The 26,730-nt window shown below is 36.2% G+C and overlaps 1 protein-coding gene across 2 annotated transcripts in view; it reads left to right on the top strand.

Annotated features, from left to right (window-relative positions):
* wds (WD repeat-containing protein wds) overlaps positions 1–26,730 on the top strand; it is a 302,400-nt gene that overhangs the window by 100,089 nt on the left and 175,581 nt on the right. For both annotated transcript variants that reach the window (XM_090371872.1, XM_090371871.1), the window contains exon 7: positions 13,742–13,825. In XM_090371872.1, coding sequence (XP_090227998.1) covers positions 13,742–13,825 — 84 coding nt within the window. The remainder of the gene's footprint in view (positions 1–13,741; positions 13,826–26,730) is intronic.

Here is a 26,730-nt window from a genome sequence, read left to right as displayed (position 1 = left end):
AGTTTGGTCTGCTTAATGAAGGAAGTTTATTAGAAGATCATTTTCATCGTAATTTTTTTATTTATTTTCATCATCAAAATTTTAGTATATTCCATGATATTTTAATGGCATTTATTTTTAATTTTTGACATGTCTTCAGTCACTCAAGGTTTCGTTCTGAATTGGATAGGTCTTGGGTCAGGTTGGGGCTTTCAACTGTGATCCCAGGGGTGTTCAATCCTCTTTGTCCATTCATGCACAAAGAGGATTGAACACCCCTGAGATCACACGCTTCTTGATTAGACCGGGGTTCGAGCCCGTGCCCACCAAATACGGAGGATGCGGAAAGGTCAGGGAATGACCACCACATAACACATTTAATTGAGGCACTTCCGTAGCCAGATGGGCAGGAGCAGCAGTGCGTAGCACACGCTTCTTGATTAGACCAGGGTTCGAGCCCGTGCCCACCAAATACGGAGGATGTGGAAAGGTCAGGGAATGATCACCGCATATCCCTGGAGCAATATGGCCTTAGTTGCTAATGCTCCTAAAAACCAAATAACAAACAAACATTTAATTGAATTTTAACGAAGTTTTAGGTATTTTAAATCATTTTCAAATCGTGTTTAAATAAGTCGCTTTAGGAGAGTTGTGTATAGAAGTCACCCTATGTTGAGGTAACTCTTTTGTAATTTTTAAATTTGATTAAAACATATAATATATTTGGCCTTTGTTGCCCTTAGATTTATAGTAAACTTAAAGGGAAAAAAAATTTCTGTACTGAACCCCTTCAGATATGTCTGCTTTATAAAGATGTAGAGGGTACTATTTTTTTTAATGCTTCATCTGTAGTAGAGGGTACATCTTCTTGATGGTTTCCTTTAGGAATAGTAACTTTTTTTTTTTTTTCAGAAATTTTCTTATATCACTTTGTTTCATTGATGCACGTTTTTGATGTGTAAACATCTTTGGTGGCACCTAAATTTTTTCGAATGGTAGTAAAATTAATTTGTCACAATTTTGCGATGCGGAAATGACATCATTTCCATTTTAAAACAAAAACTGAGTCGGGAGAGGAGATTGTACAAAGGATCATGGGAGGTGACCTTGGATGTGCTCAGAGCTGGTTGCAGAAAAAACGTGGGAAAGGCAAAAGAATGGAGGCGGGAGAGGAGATAACACAAAGAATCATGGGAGGTGATCTTGGATGTTCTCAGAGGTGGCATATAACAAGTGGTTATGGAAAAATGTTTATGATTCTGGGGCATACCACTTAGGTGGCTTTGTGCTAACCATTGTGACACCCATGGCAGAAACCTTTTTGTAACCAGAGAAATGGATATCTTGAGGGCAGTGATTTTGGATGTGTTCAGAGCTGGTTTATGCCAGCTCTGAGCACACCCAAGATCATTATATTACATGTGCTTCTGCCATAACAGTTGAAGTGCATGTAATGTAAGAGTTACAGTACCCATCTGTATTACTGATCGGTTGTATAGTTCCACCAAGAGGCGAATCATAAACGTTTTTCTGCAACCAGCTGGGCCGGTTGCAGAAAACTGCTGAAGAATATTTGAATCGGTTCGCAATCGGGAGATAAGACTCCAAATTACATGTATGAGTAGAATCTTTTGTTTGTCATTGACCATTCTCATTAAGTTGCAGAAGTCCTCGTTGGTCCTCAAGTTTTCGCCTTTCTTTGCAATTAATTTGAGTTGATTGAACGTGGCGAGCTTTAGATCCCATTGATTCCATGGGTGATCGTAAAAGTTTCAAAAGGGTTTTTCTTCTCGCAGTCGTTTTACAAGCTATGCAGGTCATTACCGCATGCTTTGTCAGTGTCACAGTCGTCATTGTCTTGGCACATCATCGTACGTATTTCAGTCATTTTGTGAATGTCCAAGTCTGATTCATACAATTTACGATCTAGTATGAGCTCTTCATTATGGGTTGTATAGTTCCGCCAAGAGGCAAATCAAAACGTTTTTCTGCAACCAAGCTGGGCCGGTTGCAGAAAACTGCTAAAGAATATTTGAATTGGTTCGCGATTGGGAAATAACAGACTACTCCAAATTATATGTATGAATAGAATCTTTTGCTTGTCATTCGCCATGCTCATTAAGTTGCAGAAGTCCTTGTTGATCATCAAGTTTTTGCTTCTTTGCAATTGTGCTAAGTCGGTTGAGCGTGGCAAGCTTTAAATACTCATTCATCTCGCTGTTTGGATGATCGTAAAAGTTTCAAAAGGTTTCTTCTTCTCACAGTCACGTTACAAGGCTATGCAGGTCAATCCCTCATGCTTTTTCAGGGTTAATATCATAGTTGTCTTCACTTTTTCACGTTGTCTTACAATTCAATCATTTTGAGAATGTCCACATCTGATTCATACAATTTATGATCTAGTATGAGCTTTTCACTGTCGTCATAGATCTTGACACATTTCATCTCTGACAGTACCTCTGTTTCCTCATTGCAAAATGGAATGTGCAGCGTTATCATCTTGCACTTGTATTCGTTGAGATCCTGAGTATGGTTTACAGTATCAAAATTTTAATACTAGTATTTCAGTATTTTTAATTTATGAAACCATGATACCGGTATTCCAAAGACAAACATTTTTCATCATAAATTTTGATGATACAAATTAGGTGCAATAAAGTTTGAAAAAAAAAAAAAAAAAAAAAACAAGGACTATAATTACTTGAATTCATGTTTATTTAAAACTTTTATTACAATAATAAATATTCTGAAAAAAAATTATTAAAAACACAATCTAAAAAAAAATCGCAAAGTGTACCCTGTATGCACGAAAGATGTTTTACGTAAATTTAGAACAGCTAGAGCTGAAATCATGAACGAGCTAATTTTTGCTCACCCCCCCCCCACTACTTACTCTACGGAATCAATGTTAGTGATAAGTAGGGTATACATGCCTGCTGCTTAGAGGTTAGGCCAATAGCCTAATTACCCATTTGATTGTAGCCATTTGTTGAATAGTATGGTTGCAACAATACAAGTTATACAATCATACTATCATGCTGGATCATATTACTCTGTCGTGTTTTGTTGAAATGCATCGCTATGAGATCTGCAAGGAACGACAGTATCCACGCATAATACGCTACCGAATCTGTGACTTGGCTCAGGATCTCAACGAGTACTGCCGCGAGATGGTAACGCTGCACATTCCATTGAAAACAGAAAATGGAGATACTATCAGAGATGAAATATATCAAGATACTTGATATACTAGTATCTTGACATATTTACGCTCATACTAGATCGTAAATGTATGAATCGGACTTGGACATTTGCAAAACGATTGAAATATGTAAGATGATGTGTCAAGACAATGATGACGGTGACCCTGATGAAGCATGTGGTAATGACCTACATAGCTTTGTAGAGAGACTGCAAGAAGAAAAACCCTTTCGAAACTTTTACAATCACCCAAACAGTGAGGTGAATAGGATCCAAAGCTCGCCACACTCAACCGACTCAAATCAATTGCAAAGAAAGGCGAAAACTTGCTGACCAACGAGGACTTCTGCAACTTAATAAGAATGGTCAATGACCAACAAAAGATTCTACTAATATATGTAATTTGGAGTCTGTTATCTGCCAATTGCGAACTGATTCAAATATTCTTTAGCAGTTTTCTTCAACCGGCCCAGCTGGTTGCAGAAAAACATTTATGATTCGCCTCTTGGTGGAACTATACAACCCCTTCAGTAATACAGATGGGTACTGTAACTCTTACATTACATGTGCTTCAACTGGTATGGCAGAAGCACATGTAATATAATGATCTTGGATGTGCTAAGAGCTTGCATAAATCAGCTCTGAGCACATCCAAGATCACTGCCCTCAAGATATCCATTTCTCTGGTTACCAAAAGGTCTCTTCCATGGGTGGCAATGGTTAGGCCAAAGCCACCTGAGTGGTATGACCCGAATCATAAATTTTCTGTCACCAGCTGGTTTATGCCAGCTCTGAGCACATCCAAGATTCTTTGTGAAATTGCTTATCCCAACTCCGTTTTTTCTTTGTTTTGAAACGGGAATGATGTTAAACGACATCATTTCCACATCATGAAATTGTGACAAAAATGATTTTTTACTACCATCCAAAATTTGGTAGGTGCTGCTAAATATGTTTGCACATCAAAAATACATTTTGATACTACAAAGTTTAGTCATGTTTAGCATCCATACTACCTGTCTGAATAATGTGAGCTCTTAGGAAACATGAGCAATCAATAGAGGTGTTTTTTTTTTTTTTTTTTTTGTTTAAAATTGGTCTAATTTTAAACGAAATCATATTTGATTATTGGCAGAAAATGCCCTTTCGGCCTCTATGCTGGATGATGTAACGAGATAGTCATAGATGATCTCAGTCCATATTTTTTAGGCCTTGAACTTTTTTTAGCAGGAATAGTTAAAACAAGTATTTCACTAATTGCCGACTCAAGTTTATCTTTTAAAATCTCATTAGAGTCAAGCAATTTCTTATATGGGAAAGAATTTGCGGAATGCTGATGTTCTGTTCCATGTTGGACTTCCAAGGTTGAATTCTGTTTGTCATTTTCTGAAGGAGAAATACGTTTTATTAAGCAAAGTATAATTTTAACTATAGTATCTTTACTGAGTCTGGGAGAGAGCAAAGAGTGGGGATAAGAAATAAAGAAGAAAGCAAAGCGTGCAGATAAGGAATTCTTAACATATATAAATGTAAAGAAGAGAAGGACAAATCAAATCGGTCCCATATGTAATTGTGTGGGATAGTATATGATATTGCAACTTATGTTGCAGATGAACTCAACAGTTACTTTGCCTCCATATTTAGAGAAGAAAAATCCTTGTCAATGATCACATATGGGAATGAAGTGGAAAAATATGTAATTAATGTTATTGAAATTTCACATGATTATTTAATGAAGAAATTTTCGTGCCTACATCCTAGTAAGTCTCCTGGGGTTGATGACATATACCCCATAATTTTAAGGGAGGTGGCAAGTGGGTATTGAACCATTAAGACTAATAATGAGAGCATCAATGGGCTTGGAGAGTTTTCTTTGAATCGAAAACCACCAATGTATCGCCAATACATAAAGCCAGTTCTGAGGGTAAAGTGGGAAATTACCAACCAGCCAGTCTAATTTCAGTAGTAGGGAAAATCATGGAGGTAATGATCAAGGGTGGAATTCAGGATCATTTAGATAGAAATGGAATTCTGAAGGGTACACAGCATGGTTTTGTAAAGGGAAAATCATCTTTAAAAATCTGGTTAGCTATTTTGACAGGGTCACTCGTGAGCTAGAGTTAGAATAATTTCAACAATTGTGTATTTAGATTTCAGCAAAGCATTTGACTCAGTCCCACATGAGTGGTTACTTTATAAGCTGGAATAGGTTGGAATCACAGAGAAAATCCTTAGATGGATAGCAGTATGGCATCAGGCAGAGGGGTTTGAGATAAATGGTTATTCCTCAGATTGGATTAATGTAAGAGTTGAGGTTCCTTGCATCCCCAAGGAACCCCACTTCTTACATTAACCCAATCTAAGGAAAGTATTCCTATCAGTATTGGGACCAGTGTTGTTTTTGATTTTCTTAAATGACATCAATGAAGGGATAGAGGGTGTGATGCTAAATGTGCAGATGATGTAAAGATCGGTAGAGTTGTTAATGATCACTGCCAAGCAGAGTTGTTGTTATTTGGTTTTTAGGAGCATTAGCAACTAAGGCCATATTGCTCCAGGGATATGCAGTGGTCATTCCCTGACCCTTCCACATCTTCCATATTTGGTGGTCACAGGCTCGAACCCCGGTCTAATCAAGAAGCGTGTGCAATGCACTGCTGCTCCTGCCCACCTGGCTATGGAGGTGCCGCCAAGCAGAGCTTCTTCAGAGTGACCTAGATAGACTTCAGGGATGGTGAGAAGTGGCACCTATGATTTAATTCAGCAAAATGCAAGGTCTTACACCTGGGGAAGAGCAACCCCAAAATAACTTTTACATTTGGTGGAGTTGAACTAAAGTGAGTAGTGGAAGAAAGGGACTTGGGAATTATGATACGGTCAGACATGTAGTTCTCAGAGAATTGTGGAAGGTCCCTGGTGTCTTATCGATGATTTATCGAACGTTTTCTAGTAGAGATAATAATGTCATAATCCCATTGTATAGGCTATTGTTACACCATACTTGGAATCCTGTATTCATGTATGGAGACCGCACCTAAAAAAAAGACATCAAGCTTCTTGAAAGGTTCCATAGGACTGGTAACTCACCTGATGATATCGGAAAAGGGGCAACCATATGAGGAAAGACTTTGAATATGTGAATTTCACAGCTTGGAAACTAGGCACCTTAGAGGAGACTTGATTTGAGGTATTAAGACACTGACCGGAAAAAGTAAAGTGAATGAGCATGAAATTTTCACAGTTATAAATGATTCTAGAACTAGGGGCCATAAATTAAAGTGCAGGGGGTAGAAGTTTAGACTGGATTGCAGGAAGTTTTATTTTAATTAGTGAGTTAAGAATTACTGGAATAAGTTACCTACATTGGTAGTTGAGGCTGACAGTTTGGAAAAATTCAAAGGTCAGCTGGATAGTTACCTACGGGAGGAGGGAAATGCATATGTTGTCTGTTTGATTTTCTTTCTTTTTTTATTAATTATTTAATTTAATTTTATTATTATTTTACTTTTTCTTTTTTTTTTGCTGGTGCAGCATAAGCCTTAGGCCTTCTTGCACCATATATGACCATTACTAATACTAAATAGTTTTCAATTGTATTGTGTCCCACTTTGCAAATACTGAAGAACCTGTGATAAATGTGTATGCCTCTGTGAAGTACGGAGTTTTAATGCTGTATCCAATTCTATAGCTATTTCAGAATTTCGATTGCCAAGGTTTCATCATAAATTTTATGTTATCAACTGCAGTTAAAAGATTTGCTGCTTTGTGGCATAGTGCATCTGCTGCTAGCTTTATAGGAATTAATGTAGATATAGCCGCAGATAATAAATTAGATTCACCTCACAAAAATAAATGCTTGAATCTAAATCAATTAAAGCTGTCTGCACACAATATCTCAACTCAAAAAAGCTTTCAAGCATGGACAATAAACTGTTCCAATGAGCTTTGGAACCTAATTGCATGACAATTTATTTGCCAAATTCTGCTGTAGTATAATTTTGTAAATATTTTCATTTTTGGTTGGTTGTTATAAAATCACCTTTATATGATTAAATCATAAACAATGATTTTTGAAATTAGTACTGAGATACCGGTATTTGAATACCGGGATCCCAGTATTCAGGATCTCGGTTTTGTAAACCCCAATCACAAGGCAAGTCATGGTTTCGATAGCATATTATGCATGGATACTGTTGTTTCTTGCAAATCTCGTAGCACTGCATGTGTAATTTGTGACAGGGCATGGCAGAGTAACATGCTCCAACATGATAGTATGATTGCAACAATACAAATATTTGTATTGTTGCAATTATGCTATTCAGCAAATGGCTACAATCAAATGGGTAATTAGGCTATTGGCCTAACCTCTTCCAGGTGTTTATTTGGTAGAGTAAGCAGCGGGTGTGTGTATATATCCTATTTATCACTAACATTGATTCGGTAAAGTGAGTAGCAAATGCGTGCATAAATTACATCGTTGATGATTTCGCTTCTAGTGGTTCAAAATGTATTAGGTGTTGTCAAAGATGTTTACCCAAAAAACATCTTTTGTATGTACAGGTACGGTACACACGCGGTTTTTTTTTTTTTTTTTCCGTTATCATGTTTTGCCATGGTGTTTTGCAACGTGCGCTTGTATTACTTCTTCCATAGCAAAGCTTGGATTTTGTTAAAAAAAAAAAAAAATTTTGTTCCATGCTTGATTCTGCAACAACCCAAGTTTATCTTTTCAGTTGCCACTCTTCTTCTACATCTGAACAGAGTGCATCATTTAGTTTCTCAGGAGTAATGACATTATCAATGATTTTTTGATGTGAGAATGAGTGTGATAATTCAACCTTATTGTCAACAGTGAGCCATACATCAATATCTCCAATTCAAGGTTATGTAAAGGATTTTCTGTTGTGGTGGATTGAGCTGTTTGCATTATTTCTTCAATACTGCTTTGCCTTAACCTTACATTAAAACTATCAGTATCATTTTCATTAAATGATATAGTGTCAGACGTGACACTTGGCCATGGTTTCCTCCATGCTCTCACAAGAGTGGTAGGTTTAACATTGTTATTTTATTATTTTTTTTTAGGAGCATTAGCAACTAAGGCTATATTGCGCCGGGAATATGTGGTGGCCATTCCCTTGACCTTTCCACATCCTCCGTATTTGGTGGTGACGGGCTTGAACCCCGGTCTAATCAAGAAGCGTGTGCTACGCACTGCTGCTGCTCCTTCCCACCTGGCTACGGAGGCACCTGGGTTTCACAGTGTTCCAAGCAATTGCTAAAGAATATACTGCATCATTAATTGTGAAGCCCTATTGAAATTTGAGAATGGAGATATTCTTACTAATCATTTGTTTCATAAAATCATTTCTGTAATAGCATTTAAAATTTTGGATAACTACTTGATCCATGGGTTGAATGACAGAATGCCATTGGATGGTAAATAACAGGAAAAAATATTTCCACAAGAAACTAATTTGGATTCATGAGGATGGGCCCTACAGTTATCAAAAAGTAAGACACATTTAGAATGTGGACTCTTTCCCCATATCGTGTAAATTTTTCCCAACTGCTTGAACAAATTCACGAGTGAACTAATCTTTAAAAATTTCCTTATACATCAAAGCATTTTTTGGGCCTTCTAAGTCGCCAACAAATGCACAATTCCCCTCAAGGCTTGTGGACAATGGTATTTACCAGTTACTAAAGGCTTAATTCTGTGTTGGCCTGATGCATTTGCACACATAAGAACTCTCACTCTTTCTTTATTTTTTTTTAAAACCACTTGCAACCTGCCAGTGGCAGACATTTCCAGGTGAGACGGGTTTCGTCAGCATTATATATTTGGTTAGCTCTAAGATTTTTGTCATTAACAAGAGTCTCAAATGTCACACTGTATTCTTTAGCCACATCTGTGTCAGCAGACTTTTTTTTCTCTGCAATGTCTAATTTTCTAATTCAGTGTCTTATCTTAAATGCCATTTTTAATGTTAATCTTTTGTTTGGCAATAATCATTGATCCTGATATAGCCATACCTTCGGATCACTAATAAAAACCACTCATGCAGCACTTTATCTAAGTTTTCTCATTTTGGCTTGTGTAAACATTTTCTATCAGTTACCTTAGGTTCTGAACATGCAGTAAATTCTAGAAGTTTGTGCTTTGAATGTTTAACATCATACAATGTTGGCATTCCAATGTTATTTTCTGCCATTAGTACACTCCTACTTATGTCCATTCTATTTTCTTTATTATATCAAGTTTGTCAATAAACTTTAATGTTGTTCTTTTCTTCTCTATATGATATTTATTAACTTTAGGAGCCATAATGAGGGGTTTTTAATTTAAAATAAACGTAAAATGGTAGTATAATCTGTGATATCAGTACAGAATTTGCTTTCAAAATGGCGAATGTAAACAAATGCAGTAATCATGTGGCGCGTTTTCTTTTTTTCTTTTTTTTTTTTTGGCACTGAAAGACATCTGGGCTGTATGTAAACATCCGATCTCAGTGTGCCATTAGCTTGGCTGTTCCATTATTTGGGATGCTGTTATTTTGACAGTTTACTGTATAATTATTTTGATAACAAACATTAGCAATAGCATTATATAGTTACTCTGTTAGCATGGAAAACTTTGCCATACACTCAACTAAATGACAAAGAATGGCTTATATAAAAATGACGATGGCCATTAAAACAGAAGAAGAATTGATAAACAGAAAAATTTATATATGGGATTATAAGCTAGTGTTCCTTATAAATCCAAAAGTAAAACTAAAAGATTTTGGTTTTACTTTCTGTATCATTTTAACAGTCTCAAGAACACTGCTGTTGCTCAACACAGTCTCAGCTTTCATAGTTTTAGTGCAAGAATAACTTGTAGAAGTGATTGATCACAAAAATTTTCAAATGCAGAAGGAATTCAAGTATTATCCTGAATATGAATGCTGTTCCTCCATAGAATTTGAATTGAATGTTACACTTTGGAAGGACCAAATTGATGAAAAAGGAGCTCATTTCTTCAAATAGGCCTCTGGGGTTGGGTATATTCATACTATGATTTTTTAGTGTTTCTCACCAACCATTGAAGTAAAAAACGAAAGACGAAAACCCAAATTCTTAAAATTTTAATATTTACAATAAATTTATTTACAAACAAAACAAAATACCATATTACTGATGATAGCAATTTTAAAATAAGACAACTGTGATATACAGTAAATATACAAGGTGATAATACAAATACCGAATTTAAAATACAATAAAATATACTAGGTTAAAAGCGCTAAAATACCAACTGAAGCTTTCAAAGGCTTCTGCCTTCTTTCTCAACAGTGTACTTCTATTCTGCGGTGCATCATTAAATACCAGCAGGTTCGCGGTGCGTCTCACGTAAACATATACTGTTCCCGTCGGAACCGGAAGTGGCTCGGGAGCGTTTCAGGCAAAAACGTTCATCCCTCCAAGGATTACCGCCTCAAAGAGGGGATGAATGCGTGTGCCTCTATCTCTATTTATATTATTCTCAATAGAACTAATTCGTAAGCTCTCGAGCCACTTGCGTTCCCAAAATCTATGCGCCCGATCGGTGATGACAGCTTCATCTGGGGAGATTTGATGTTGCTTCTCCCAGAAGTGTTCAGCTACGGCGGATTTACCATAGTCTGCATTTCTTATCGCATTTGTGTGCTTCCCCAGACGATCTTTGAGACGCCGTTTTGTTTCTCCCACATATGTTATGTGGGAGAAACAAAATGGTTATATTGCAAATTAAAGTAAAAAGAATAACAATAACCATAGTATCATTAAAATTTTCAATTCCAATTCCTATTCCAGCATATTTAGTATTGAAACTTATGACTTCACCAATTTATTTACATCCTTACCACATCATTTGATTGTCAGTGTACTTAATCAATTGTTTCTTAAATACAAAAACGTTTTACCATCAGATAAGGTTACTTGGAATAACTATATCAACCTTTGTATTTTAAATAATTATATTTACGATGGTAAATACACTTATAAACAATCTATAGGAGTTTCCATGGGTTCACAAATTTCTAGTATAGTATCCAATTTATTTCTTCATTACTACGAAGATCTCTATATTCATAACAATCCGAACCTTAATTTTTTTGCATTCCGCTATGTTGATGACGTTCTTATTCACAATATTCATTTTGAAAATATTGAAAAATCCATATATCCTATTGAACTCACTTAAAAGAAAATATTGGTAACCAACATGCAAATTTTCTTGATTTAAATATTACTTTAAACATTCCCCCCCCCCCCTCGTCATAATTTAGAATTATTCGACAAAAGAAGCAAATTTAATTTTAATATTATTTATTTAACAAATTGGAATTCTAACATTTCTATTAAGGTTCATAAAAACATAATCTACACACAAATTATCCATCCGTCTTACAAATATTAGCAGCAATCAATCAATTTTCGTTGGTGCTTTAAATGATCTGTACACCAAACTTTGCATTAATGACATTCCAATCAATTTCATTATAAAAAATCTCTGATTTTATTAAACAAAAATTCAGATTCACCATGTTCCACCTTGATTAGGGTTAATTTGATATTTGTATAGTTGTACAGTTGTATATTCGAATGGTGGTATTTCCACTACTTGGAAAGTGATTACACCTTATGACTTCTATTAGAACGATGTTTGTGTTATTTTACTCTCTAAGTTATTCTTTTCATTTTTTAATTTGTTCTATTTTATTTATTAATATTACCAGTAATTACTTATAATTTTACTCTGACTACAGAGGGCTCCTATTGTTCTTCTCTTCTTAGCAACTCCACCGTCATTGTCATAGTTCTCCCTCAGTTTACATTCCATTCTTTTTAATCATGTTTGCATAATTGTATCTTCATTTCTTGATTTTATTTTATTCTACCCAATTTGATGATGCTGCTAAATACTATAGGTATTTAATTTTTCTTCCTTTTCATTAGTCTTACACTAATCTTTCTCCCGATATTTTATATTATATTTTATACATCTAACACTCAATATATACACTACAAGCTAGCGGTATTAATTTCCACTTCTACTAACACTCTCACAGCCAAGGCCCTCTCTGAGGTTGGGTACTTACACACCTAGCTTGCCTAGTATCCTTTAAACTCTTTTCCTTTACATCTTTCTACTTTCTGCTCTTCTTTCTTCCGTCCGTTGAACTATTAGTGTAATAAGAGGGTGATTCGGACATTCTCACTATCTTTGCCTTTACATTTTAAATATCTTTTCCCTCCCTTACCATGCATTACTTCCTTTTTCTATGCCGCTACCTTGTTACTTTTTACATACTTTTAACTAACATACTTTCCTTTTTACATACTTTCGACTTAATTTATTAATCTAAACACACTGTGTTGGGGCTACCTTACTCATGTTTCTAGAGATCAATTTTTTATCTATTTTTTAAATCTTTATCTATTTTATTTTAATAATTTCTCTATCAGGAATGATTTACTCAAATTTTTTTAGTAGTTTCTCCATCAACATAGGTTTGCATAGAAACAGTGTTTGGTACATGATCAGGTGTATCCCCCTGATGAAATACCTGATCTATGTACCAATTTGTAAACATTTTTAATTTATTTTGTAATTAATAATTATTTTTATCTTTATTATCTTCCTCTCACTTTCAGTCATTTCCTTTTCAGCTTTTGTACATATGATTGGCCTGTTATTCAGCCTTAATTCCATTTGAATTTTTTTTTTTTTTTTTTTTTTTTACGGTTCTTAACATTCTTTCTCTCTTATTTTCTTCATCTAGGCCTGGCATTTTGTGGTTAATAACTTCTCCATCTATTTTTTCTTTTTACTTTAATTTGCAATACTTATTTATATACTTGTATCCTGTTTTGCTGCTTGGCACACTCAGTTACATGTACTATTCTTTTTCTTTTCTATTTCTTCTTTTTTCTTCTCCCTTCCTCTTCTTCGTTTTCATATATATATATATATTTATTGTTAGTGAAATTTTATTTTCTTGTGCAGTGCAGACTTTAAAAGATCTCATGTTTTCCTCCCAGTTTCACTCTCTCTCTCTCTCTCTCTCTCTCTCTCTCTCTCTCTCTAAGATCTACATTTTTTTGCAGAAATGCTCCTGTTTGTAGCCACTATTCCAAGCAATTTGATTTACTATTGTAAATATTCTTTCACGGGATACAATCTAATACATAATAATCTTATTTATTTTCACCACATATAAAATATTTAAATATAATATATTATATTTAAGTATATTTATTATATTATATAAAATATTTATAATATAATAAAAACTAATTAACTTTTCCTTAGGAAGCAAAATTGATATGTAATGTAACATTCTGTATATTGCACATATCCTCTAACTCAAGGGAGGATTTATATTATATTGGTATGAAACAACTGTCTATTAACATGGAGATTCCATGCAATTGTCCATTATTTTATTATATTTCTAATATAATGGGCATAATTATTAGTATGAATTATGCAATTAAAAGATTATTTATTTTGGTTAATTTTTTTTGTTAGTTTGATGAAAGCGTAAGGATATGGGATGTAAAGACTGGAAAATGCTTGAAAACACTTCCTGCCCACTCTGATCCAGTATCAGCTGTAAGTATTATGAATTTGGTGTGTATGTATATGTGTGTGCACTTGATTGTCCATTAAGTTCAAAATAAATGCATATTGTCACCCAGTTTGCTAGGATGATTTGATAAAGTGCTGTGCTATGTAGAGAAGTGCTTAATATTTTTCCATGGTGACTGACTAAAGCTTATCCAGAGTGAAAAACTCTAGATTACCCATGCCAAACACTTCATTGGCTCCAAGACCAGTGCCTGAAATTCTTGGCAAGCTGATGGAGGATGATGATGAAAATCCTAGCATTTTCTATGGATATGAATGTTGTTAAAAGCTGCAGGCTTGAAGCTGTCAAGCTGGTAATAAGGCATTTATTTCAGAGTCTGAAGATGTTTGAGCATGTTTAAGAACTCTTGAAGCTTTGGCTTGAAGACTGCCTTTTGTTCTTCTTTTTCCATATTCTTTTTTCTAGTGTTATTAGTAATAACATAATCATACCTTATGTGATCTCTTTTGCATTGAGAATTTGGTACCCCACAATTTCCATCAACTTCCATGCACTCACCAATGCCATCCCCAGTGGTACCAACATCCAATAAGATATTTAAGTTGTTGTTGGGCCCCTTTAAGTCAAATTCCACATCCTTGTCATAGAACATTTTGTTACATCCACTGAAAAGGTACAATCTTCATCTTTATCCAAGAGGGCACCACTTGATAAAGCGAACTTCAGATTATAGTTGGTTGTTTTGCATAGTCCTTTGCCCTTTTGTATCCTCCACTTTTTGCTCATCTTTCAAAACCATATTACTTCATCAGGTTACTGCTTCCTGTACAACCTTTTGCATCCTAGCATGATACCTTGACTCATTGGCTGGATCAAAGCAGTTTTGTTGGATGGTAAAGCTGGACAGCTAATCTTCTTATATTGGGTTGCATAGTTTTTCTGTTGTTGGATGTGAAGAAGCATTGTTGTTCATCAACAAAACCTTGATATTATGGAGGAGAACCTTGAGAAATTTAATGTGATAACAGTGAAATTCACTCACAGAGTAGTTGTCAAAGCAATCAGAGGTAATCTATACAAAGTTCTTTTAATGAACTGTTATAAATAAGTGCAAGTTCATGAATGATGAACTTGCAGTTATTTATAACAGTTAGGCACTTGAGGTTAGAGGTGACATCCTCACTGTAGTTTGACATTTGTCAGTGTTTTCCATCAGACATTGACAGGAGTACAAAGCATGGCTGAGATTCTCTCTTTGCTGAACTTCCTTCCAAGTAGAGGATGCTGATGCTTATAGGTTTGAGTATTTTCAGACAGTGAACTTAAAAAATAATAATAATAAATTAATAATAATAAAAAAATTGCAGCATTATATATGTGGGCCAGGCACAATTTTACTGAATTTATCTTTCTAAAAGGCTCAAAACTCTCACTAGCAGTGCTTAAAGAATCACCACACAATGTTTTATTCATTGTGCCATCCTTATGAAAACACCATAGCCAAATCTCGCTAACTAAAGTTTATTTTCATGTGCTTTGCAAGTTTATTTACAAGTGGCCAAACTCGGTGCTAAAATATTGCTGCATGTACTATGTACTTCGTGCACAGCTTCAAGGTTTTGTCGTGAACCACCTTCATATGTTTTCTACAAATTACAGTTGTTCCAGTAGTACTAGAAATATCAACAGCATACTTTACAGCAAACTGCTTGGATGTTTCCTTTCTTTTACAAATATCAGATGCTTTAGTTTTTTTACCTCATGCTCCCCTTGTGGTTCACTGTAAAGTCTGCTGTTGATATTTCTAGTACTACTGAAATACCAGACTCCAACTTCTCAGTTTTAGTTTGAAACTGAAATGCAAATCTCAGTTCGAGATTTGCATTTTTTTTTACAAATTTTTTTTGTTGACAGTACTGAGTGGATTGCACTATTGTAAGTTAAGTTCACACAAGCAGAAGTTTTCATCTCACACACAAGTTTCACTCATACTAGACATTTTCCCACTTGATATGAATTTTGGCTTATATACAGTGTTTTAGCGGTGGGTTACTTAAATAGTAATAAAATACTACCGTACTTGGAGAACATAGCTACATTTTCTCAGCTTACTCGAAATACTCCGCCTCTTTGTCATGACGAAGAGGTTGAGTATTTCAATTGATGTCTTTTGAGGTTACGATTGATGTCTTTTGAGGTTATTATGGTCATCACGATGGGATCCAATCTTCCTTACATTTTGAGGGTACTGCTTTAAAATATTGTTTGCAGGACAGCTGTTAGATACTCCACCTGACTGAACCTACTCGTGCCTCTCTAGGAGGCATCCAGATGAGCTAGTGTACACGGAGTGGACAGAAATCACAGGATACTTACCTAGTAACAGGTATGCCCAGCTTTTGCCTGGATAAGGGCAGTCACACGGCAAGGCATTGAGTCCACTAGTTCACAAAAGCTTTCCACAGGTATTTCCATCCATGCTTACTGCACTGCTGTCCATAATTCTGTTGCATTCCTGGGTTGTGGATCCAAAGCTTGAACGGACTTTCCACAGCATCCCAAAGATGCTCCACAGGGTTCATGTCCAGTGAACTGGGAGGCCATTCCATGGTAGTAAAATCTGTGGAATGCCTTTCGAACCATGTTCTAGTCATCAAGGCTCTGTGGGGAGTTGCATTGTCCTGCTGGAAGAGTTCATTGCTCTGTCGGTGCACGATGACCACAAAGGATGCAGATGGTCCACAAGGATGGACACTTCACCTGGACAGTTCAGAAATGCATCTAGATGTACGAGAGGTCCCTACATGTGCTAGTTGAACACAGTCCAGACCATTACTGACCGTCCACCTGCCCGAAAAGTTCCATGATGACATGACAGGTGCATAGTTTTGTGCAGTTTCCACCAGATACACCCCCCCCCCTCCTGTCTGCTCGAAATAACTGGAATTGGGACTCATCGGACCAGGAGACCCTAACCTAAATATTCAACTCGTGAAATTTTTTCTGAACTCTCTGTAACAGAACATGATCTAGCCAAGGAGGATGTCTTTGTGTGTGCCAGGTGCAGTGTGTGTCTAGAAATTAGGCATCAGTTCAGTGTTCTGATGGGTGTCTGAGGTGTAGGGTAGATGCCCTCAAAGAAATTAATATGACGGGCCCCTTCAAGCTCTCAGCTGCCCAACTCAATGTCAAATCTCACTATTGTGCATCAGGCAACACAGTGGCAATCTCCAAGGCAGAATGCGCTGGTCAGACAGGAGTTAGTTATTGTTGGTGACTCTATTGTCAGGGAGACTGGTAATATATTGTGTAAAAAGGATAGATGGAATAGGACCAGAGGCAAAAGTTGATGATGTTGTGAAGAAGATATCGTCTTTTAAGGGCGCAAAGGGTGATATTGTTGTACATGTTGGTACCAGTGATATTAAGAGTAGCAAATCTGCAGATTTAGTTAACAAGTACAAGTCAAATTTCCCAAACATCTCATTCATTTCTCAAATATATTGGTCTTATTTCCAATTTCATTGATATTCATTTCAACTTGTAGTCCCCCACTAAGTTTTACCGATAGAAATCAAATTATCGGTTGATTTTACCACTACTCATCTCAGTTTCCCTACTTATTCACTTTGATTCCTTTTGCTTCGAGGTGGTACTAGTGCCTATTCTGATATTCCCTGTCAAATATTTTTAATTTGGAATCTCCTCTAGCTTAAAATCTTTCTACCTCATTTTGTTATATTCATCTGTCCTATCAAGCTCCCAATTCCACTAATCACTTGGAACTCTTTGACTGCCTGTCTTTGAAGCTCAACTTTCTTCAGTCCAACTTTCCTAATAGTGAAGTAATTTTCTTTGATGATTTTCACCTTCACAACTCCAGCTTTAGTTTTATCACACACACAGACACACAGCTGGTTGAGATGCTTTGAGATGGTATGTGAATGATATTCCCTGTAAAACATTTTGTAATTTGGAATCTCTTCTTTTTGATCTTTTCTAGCTTAAAATCTTTCTACCTCGTTTTGTTATAGTCATCTGTTCTTTTATCAGATTCCCACTTCCACCAGTCACTTGGAACACTTTGACTGCCCGTCTTTGAAGCTTGATTTTAACTCTGAAGTAATTTTCCATGGCGATTTTCATGTTCACAGCTCCAGCTGATTTAATTTTTTATCTCACACGGAGACCCAGCTGGTTGAGATACTGAGGCTAATGCAATTACTAAAGATCTTGCAGTGTTTGTTCATTTACCTCCAGGATACCAGACAATCCTAACCACACAGCCAATGCTTGTGATCTTTTTCTCACAAACAACCCTTCCAAGTACACAGCTGGAATGAATGGTCCTCTAGTCACCTTAGATGACAACTTAGTGATGGCCTCTTCTCCAATGGAGCTTTGCTCTCATGCCATTCTCAGCCTTGTGTTGTTTGGCATTACAAGAATGCAAAATGGATGATCAGCAAAATTTTTTTTTTTTTTTTTTCCCTTTCAATGATTGAATTACTGTTTTAAATCTTCTCATGTTAGTGTTTGCTCAGATTATGTCAGTGAAATTATTCTTGTAGGAATGAAATCCTTTATTCTGCACTCCAACATAAAACCTTCACCTTTATCCAAACCTTGGTTTTCCAATAAATGTGCTAAGGCTATTCAAAATAAGAATTTTGCATATCATAATTGGCTTGCGTGCGAACTCCAGGTTCATTTTCTGCGTACACCACAACTCGCAACAATTGTAAAACAATAATTATTAATTAGTCCAGACTAGATTTTGAATAGGCTAAGAGTAGAAAACTTGCTTTTGTCCAAACAGTAGTCAAGCATTCTGGTCTTTTGCCAAAGCTATTAGCTGCAACGTTTGTCCATCCATATTCCTACCATCTCACACACACTAGCAAGGCTTTTGTGGATTTATTGGATGATTGTTTTCTACATCAGCATGTTCGGGAGGCAACTAGAGGGAGTAATACTCTTGATTTGATTATCAGTAGTGATTCTTCATGCATTAAGAATCTGCAGGTAAATTAACCACTAGGTGGCAGTGATCAGTGTGCGGAAGTGGGAGTTACTCAAAGAAGTAACTACCATTAGGGGTAAAGGGAAGGGTTATTGCTTTCGTAAAGGCGACTACGACGGACTGAGACAGTATTTAAATTCTATACAGTGGGACCAACAGCAAATTCAAAATGGGAAGCATTCAAAGAACTTATCTTAGAAGCTACTAAGAAATATTGTTCAAGGTTTAGGCCTAAGTGGATGTCAGATGAACTAATGAGACATATGGCAGAGAAGGAAAATGCATGGGATACATACAAATTAACAAGTGACACAGAAGCCTATGATAGATACAAGTTGATCTGTAACCAAATTACAAAGGAGGTTAGGCAGGCGAAGGCAGATTACGAGAAATCTTTGGCAAGCGATGCAAAGAAAAACAGCAAAGAGTTCTTTACTTATGTAAACTCTAGAAGGAAGGGGATGAATCAGATTGGTCCACTTGATATTGATGGGTCAACTGTTGATGATCCTGCTCAGGTAGCTAACAAACTGAATGAATATTTGAATCGACATTCACACATGAGGAGTTATTCAGCGAGGGTAATGCCAGAGGTGTATTCAACTCTGGCAGTAAGCTAGAGAATCTTGTAATAACTGAGAGTAAAGTGGAGGAGAAATTGTTGAAGATAAATACAAGAAAGGCACCTGGGGTGGATGGGATCTATCCAGTTATATTAAAGGAGGCAGCAAAGGAAGTAAGCAAGCCCTTAGCCATAATTATGAGAGCTTCCTTGGACTCAGGGGAAGTACCCATGGACTGGAGATGTGCAAATGTGATCCCAATTCACAAAGGAGTATCAAAGGCTGACAGAAGTAATTATAGACCTGTGAGTTTAACTTCTGTTCCAGGAAAATTAATGGAGGCACTGCTTAAAGAAGCACTGTAGGATCATCTAGACAAGACTTCAGTAATAGCTCGGACACAGATGGTTTTGTTAAGGGGAAGTCTTGCCTGACCAATTTGATTGGATACTATGATGCAGTCACAAAAGAAATGGCAGGGAATAACTTTGATATTATATACTTGGATCTTAGAAAGGCTTTTGATACTGTTGCACATGGAAGACTGCTGCACAAATTGGAGCAGTGTGGCATTGGCAGCAAATTGCTGCTATGGATAAAGGGGTGTTTGAGGGTGAGAAGACAGAGTGGTAATTAATGGACACTGCTCATCGTGGACTAATGTTATTAGTGGAGTCCCTCAGGGTTCAGTGTTGGGTTCATTATTGTTTTCTGTATTTATAAATAATATTGATGATGGTATATCAAGCTTAATGTCCGAGTTTGCAGACAATACAAAGGTTGGCAGGGTTGTTAAGGACACTACTGATGCTATGCTGCTGCAACTGGATCTGGAAAGGTTGAGCAGATGGGCTGAGAGGTGGCAAATGAAGTTTAACATTGACAAATGTAAAGTACTACATATGGGGAAACAGCAACCCCAGAGCAACGTATCACCTCTGTGGTACTACACTGACAGTGGTAGAGAATGAAAGGGAGCTGGGGGTGGTTGTGCAGGCAGATATGAAGTTTTCTGAGCAGTGCAGACGGGCGGCAAGAGTAGCTCATGGTGTATTGTCGATGATATATAGGAATTTTTCTAGCAGGGATAAGGAGGTGATTATTCCATTGTATAAGACAATGGTCAGACCACACCTAGAGTACTGTATACAGGTCTGGAGGCCTCATTTCAAGAAGGATGTAGAGCTGCTGGAACGAGTACAGAGAAGGGCAACAAGATTAGTGAATGGAACAAAGGGTTGCTCTTACGAAGAAAGGCTTAAGTTTTGCAAATTACAGTGTCTGGAGACTAGGCACTGGCGAGGTGATCTGATAGAGGTGTATAAAGCCTTGAATGGTTTGAGCATGCTCAATGGTGATAGGATTCTTCCTCTTGCTCAGAATAATCACCTGAGAGGGCATAAATTCAAATTGCGGAAAGACAGATGTAGGATAGACGTGTGGAAATTTGCGTTTAGCCAGCGGGTGGTTGGTTGGTGGAACAGACTTGCATCCCTTGTAGTGGAGGTTGATAGCCTAAATAAGTTTAAGGCTCAGCTGGACAGGTATTTCGAACGAACAGAGGGGTGAAGTGGAAGTGGTTATTTTTTATTTATTTATATATATTTTTTTATTTATTTATTTTTTTTTGGCTGATGCTGCATAAGCTTGCTTTCTTGCATCAAATGCCTCTACTAATGCTAATGCTAATCTGTTGAAACCTGATTGTTATATTGCCACCTCAGCTAAAGGTAAAGCAAACTTACTGGTATACATTTCTTCTGACTCTTCTATTGATGACCTTTGTAAACCACCTCATACCATTCCCAAGCTCAATGCCTCCTGTGGTGTTCTGTCAAATATCGGAAGACTTTTGAACAAACGTGATGCCAAGGAAGCTCCAGGTCCTGATGTTCTCAACTTGTTTCAAAAACCTGTGCTCCTGAGCTTACTCCTGTTCTGTGTTGTCTTTTTGCACTTGCCTATTTACCGGTGTTTTTTCTTCTGCTTCGAAATTTGCTCATATTGAGCCAGTTGCTAAAAGGGGTGTTAAATCCCACCCATTCAAATTATCCTAATGCACTTACCTCTACTTCTAAAATAATGGAGAAATCTATTTACTGCCAACTTCTAAACTATCTTGGAATCTTCCATATGATCAGTGAACACCAATATGGTTTCCATCAGTGTCAATCCACTGGTGATATATTGGCTTATGTTATCCATCTATGGACAAATTCAAGAAAAGTTTGGTTACTCTAGCAGTTGCTCTTGAAATTTTAAAGACTTGTCATGTGTTGCATCAAGGTTTTCTATATAAGCTTCCATCTTCTAGATTGACAACTCTTTTTTTCAACTGGTTATCTAGTTTTCTCACTGCAGGTATGGTAGATGGCTCTATATCTTCTAACTTCTCCACTAATTCCGGTGTTCCCCAAAGTTCAGTTCTTCTGTTGACTGGAAATTCTATTCATTGTTTTGCTGATGATAGCACATTGCATTAAATCTTCCAGTTTGAAGAACCTTGCCCTGCACAAATAGCTTAAACTTCTCAAATATGCACCACCAATTCCTTAACTGCTGACCGCTAAGTAATTCTCTAGTGGAGCAAAGGTAACTTAGTTAATCCTTCTGAAACTTAGTCCTGTTGTGTATCTGGAAAAAAAAAAAAGGATTCTTCTGCTCCTGTGCTTATCTTTGATGACACTCAGATTTCTAAACAAGATTATATGTCTTTAAGCATTGCTCTGATGTCTGATCTCTCTCTCTTGGCATAAGTACATCCTAAATCAGGGGTGGGCAACTTTTTTCGTCAGCGGGCCGAATGAAATTTCCGTATCATGATGCGGGCCAAATGAAATTTTCGCATCGTGATGCGGGCTGGAATAGATTGAACGATTTAATAAAAAAAAATCAGAACCTAAAAAATGTTATATTACTTGAATTACCAAATTATTAATGTATTTTTAAAAAAAATATCTGAATGTCCAATTATCATTGAAAATGCGGCATTCGGCATCAATTTTTATTTTTTTTTAATTGGCTCATTTTATGGGCTATAAATTATATTAATTTAAAAATTGTAATAATTAGAAAAGACATAAAATATCTCGCACCAATATTATTTTTTTCAATAAGAAGTCAAACCCAAAGGAACTTCGTTCGATCGATGCTACAATAATAATTAGGAAATAACTCTTTGACGCTGCGTAGAATCACTTGGTTACTGTTGTACTGGCCGCAATTCCCGATTGAACCGAATTAAGCCAAACATTTACGGCGAGTGTAGTCAGGTATGGATTTTCTATATTTATGCATTTACCGAGGGGGCCGGATTCAACATCGTTGCGGGCCGTCTGTTGCCCACCCCTGTCCTAAATGTTTCCTCTGCATCTAAAAAAACTGTACTCTCTCTTTTGCTCTCTGTGTTACTTTTTTTTTACTAAACACCTACTCATTTTATACAAATCTCTAGTCTGTTCTACTATGGAATATTGTTTCCACATCTGGGGTGGTGCTACCATAACCCCTTTCAGGCATCTAGACTATTTAAAAAAGGGCAGTTAGGTTAATTAATGACCCATTTCTAACAAAGTCTCTCCACTCTGCCTCATAGATGTTCTGTTTCTGCTGTATGCCTTTTCTGTAGATACTTCCATGGGCACTGTTCTTGTGGATTGGATTTTGTAATTCTCTCTCTCTCAAACACATCTGTAACTAGTCAACATACACTTACTGTCCAATTTCAAAACTTACCGAACCAACTTTTCTTCCTCATTTATCCCTTCAATTTCCATTTTGTGGAACAACCCTTCACATGTATTTCCCGAAAATTATAATCTCCAGAAATTCAAGTTAACAAAGTCAACAATTTTCTTTCTTTTATTCAACCTCCAGCCCATGCACAATGCTAAATACTATAGGTTCTGATACCTTTTGTGTTTGTGGGTTTCTTAAAAAATAAAATGCTCTTCTCTAATGGAGAAGTTTAATTCTGTTTTGTTTAAATGGTTGCTTTTGACTTGAATTTTGATCCTATATGGGTTCTCATTGCTGGCCAGGTAGCCAATGTGAAGACCTTAACAGATAAGTGCACTAAGCAACAAACCTAGTTTGCTCAATGCTGTTTACAAAAACAAAATTTGGTCTTTGCTATTAACTTACTTTACTTCATTTTATTTTCCCGTGCCCTCTCGAATTTCACGTATTGTAGATACTACCTGCCACTGTATTATTAAGTTCTTTACATTTCCTACCTGCTCACCAGTGAGATTCCAAATGGGATCAAAACTAAAGTAAACACTTTAAATGAAACAGCAATATATTTTCCATTGGAGTAGTGTGTTTTATTTAGAGTAATGCATTATCATGGCAACTTGTGGTGGAGTTCTCCCACAGTGTGAGACAGATGCTTTAGTTTTCTCAGTGCTATGCATGAGATGTGGCTTTGCCTTTCAAGTAAAATAGTGTTATAGCACTTGTAGAAAAACTTTTGCCATAAACTCAATTGGTTACAAAAGAAAACAAATGTTTCTTAGAGTATTTGGGTTTTTCTATTCAATTATCTAATATTGTATTGATGAACAATAACAATATAGCCCTTGCATTAGCCGTGAGTTAAATCTACAGAGTGTCAATAAATTATTCACCAGATTATAAAGCTTGATTAAAATTTTATTGTAATAAATATTGTAAATTGGTTTGCTGCACTTAGTAAAACAACTCAAAGAATTTCTTATCACACAACTGCACTTTACTAAATGTCCATGCAGGATTCCCGATTTCATTCCAGATGTTTTGAAATCCTCTTCTCGAGAAGAGGATTTCAAAGACCATTTCTCGAGAAGCATCCCTTGAAATGGAAGTTACTGGCTGTTTAATCCAGTCTTTTTATTCTGATTTTTTTTTTTTTTTTTTTTTTTTACCTTCCCTTCCTTTCTTGCCCACACTTACCCTTCGTGTAGCCCATACAAAGATATCCAGAGAACAAGAAAGCCTGGAATGGAACCATCCTGACTGATCTATCGGTTAAGAAATTTTTTTTTTTTTAGGAAATTGCATACATGTAAGCTCCAGTATGGTACTACCCCATCTTGCTTACAGAATACATGTGGCTGCATATCTTCCATTTGAGGTGCAGCATACAGTTTGATCATATCTAGGTAATTTGCCAAGTTCACTGTTTTCATGGAAAAAAAAATGGCCCAGTCACCTGGCTGGCAGTGTGCAACACGTTTACGTTGGGACTGACGTGCTCACTTTCATGAACTGAGTGGAAATTTTCTGATCCAATGTATGACAATTGTGTTTGTTAACTCTACCAGACAGGTGGAATGTCGCTTCATCAGTGGGGGGGAAAAAATAATTTTCCAGAAATTGGTCATATTTGCTTATGCAGTTGAGAATGCAAACAGCAAACATCCTCTCATTGTAGTTTATTGTGAGGCTTAATTTCCTGAATGATTTGCACTTTGTAAGCATAAAGTTTTTCAATTTCTTGCAAACCATCCTCTGCAGTGTTGCTTGCAGTATTTGCAGTGGCAGATAGATTTAATCAGACTTCAGGTAAAGGCTTCCTCTGCTGCTCACTGCCAATTTCTTGAAACTGTATCAGCTGTCACTTCATTGATTGGTCCATAGGTGGATCTTTCTGGAATTCCTATTGAAAACTTCTCTTGACAGTCACCGGAGATTGTTTCTCAGAGCTACAACATGCACATTGCTTTCTCCCTCACTGTCAGTGTTTTCTGGGATCAAGGATGCCAACAAGAAAAACTCATTCAGTTGCTTTGATAACTGCAGTAAACCATTTTAGGATACCTATTACAATAAAATTTTAATCAAGCTCCATAATCAACAGAATAATTTATAGACACACTGTGTAATGTATATAATATAGTCATTCACAAATATGTTTGTTTATGATATTGGCCTCAAGTCTTGCATCTACATAGATAAATCATATATGATTCAGAGTCTCAATCAGGAATCAAGCTTAATATTAACCAGAATTTAATGACTTGATTTTTAAATACAACATTAAGTAATTGATGCATTTGTGAAGTGGATGAACATTGCAAATCAGAATATTTTAAACAAAATGATAACAGTTGAATCAGTACCTTGATTAGTTGAGCCTACTTTTGACAAAAAAATCGAAACAAGGTGATATAAACTTAGCTGCTAATTTTCTGATTTATAATGGAGAATTCTTCTTTTTTTCACTTAGTTTGATCCCTTCTGCATCTCACTGTTATAATAGTTTTTGACAGTTTCCTCTGTCTTTCTGCAAAACATAAAATGGTAAAATGCATTAAAATTTCAATTTTTAAAAAATTGAGTGAATTTCTTCCTATTTTTTAAAGAATTAACCATAATGTGTTAGTCAACATTGCAAAATAGAAACACAGGATAATAGCATTGTTCATTGTTCTAATAAATGATTATTTCATTACTCATATGGACACAAAGCTAATTAACAATGCCTTTCAGTGAGATGCCAGAGAAATATAATATAAAAGTTCAAAAAACATATATATGCAAGATTTTCTGTGTATTTTAAACACTTTTTCCTTGTTTGCTGTGTTGGATGTGATTTTCACTTTCAAGTGGTGAGAATTGTGGTGTAATGAGGACAATGTGTTGTGCAGTGCAGTGCATAGAAAGAAATGCAGAAACAGGTGTAACTTTTCGTACATGCCGCATATTCATCTGCATTTTTTTTTCATTTAACATAATTTTCCTCGGAGTTGTGCTGATGTGCAGGTGCTTTGCTCAGAAATATGTTTCCTATTAATGACATAGCAAAAAAAAAAAAAAAAGTGGAAGAACAAAAACAATAGGTATTGTTGGTGAAATTTCACCAACAATACCTTGCTATAGACAGGATTCCAAGTTTAGAGTGATTCCAGTGATTCTATGGCTAATTGTGGTGACCTTTCGTAATAATAATAATAATATACTGTTCGATTGAAAGCTGCTTTCAGTGCCAGCTTTGGAAGGTATGTTACAGGTAGGGTGACCAACCTTCGTGAATTTTGCAGGACATCCCGATTTTCAGCTCTCTATAGAGGCATCCCTAAGAATCCTAGATGGGACGGCATTTGTCCTGATTTATCACATAACATAAAATAAATAATATAAAATATAATAATAGATCCTACTAAAATTTATTAACTAGCATAACATGAATGTGTGTAGAAAGTTTAAACAAAATAATCTCCATTTACATCTTTGATGTTTATTTGTTTTAGATTCCCGGATACAAACAAAATCCAAGCTTCCAGTTGGTACGTGTGTGTGCTGCCGCATCGCAATATATGTGAAACATGTTCGTTGGCATGTATAGATAATGCAAGGTTCC

This window comes from Mastigoproctus giganteus, chromosome 4 (genome assembly GCF_048544385.1).
Source record: "Mastigoproctus giganteus isolate SK-2022 chromosome 4, ASM4854438v1, whole genome shotgun sequence".
In the NCBI taxonomy this organism is placed as follows: Eukaryota; Metazoa; Arthropoda; class Arachnida; order Uropygi; family Thelyphonidae; genus Mastigoproctus; species Mastigoproctus giganteus.
The sequence above is the reverse complement of the archived record's forward strand: the minus strand, read 5'-3'. Positions and strand labels throughout refer to the sequence as shown.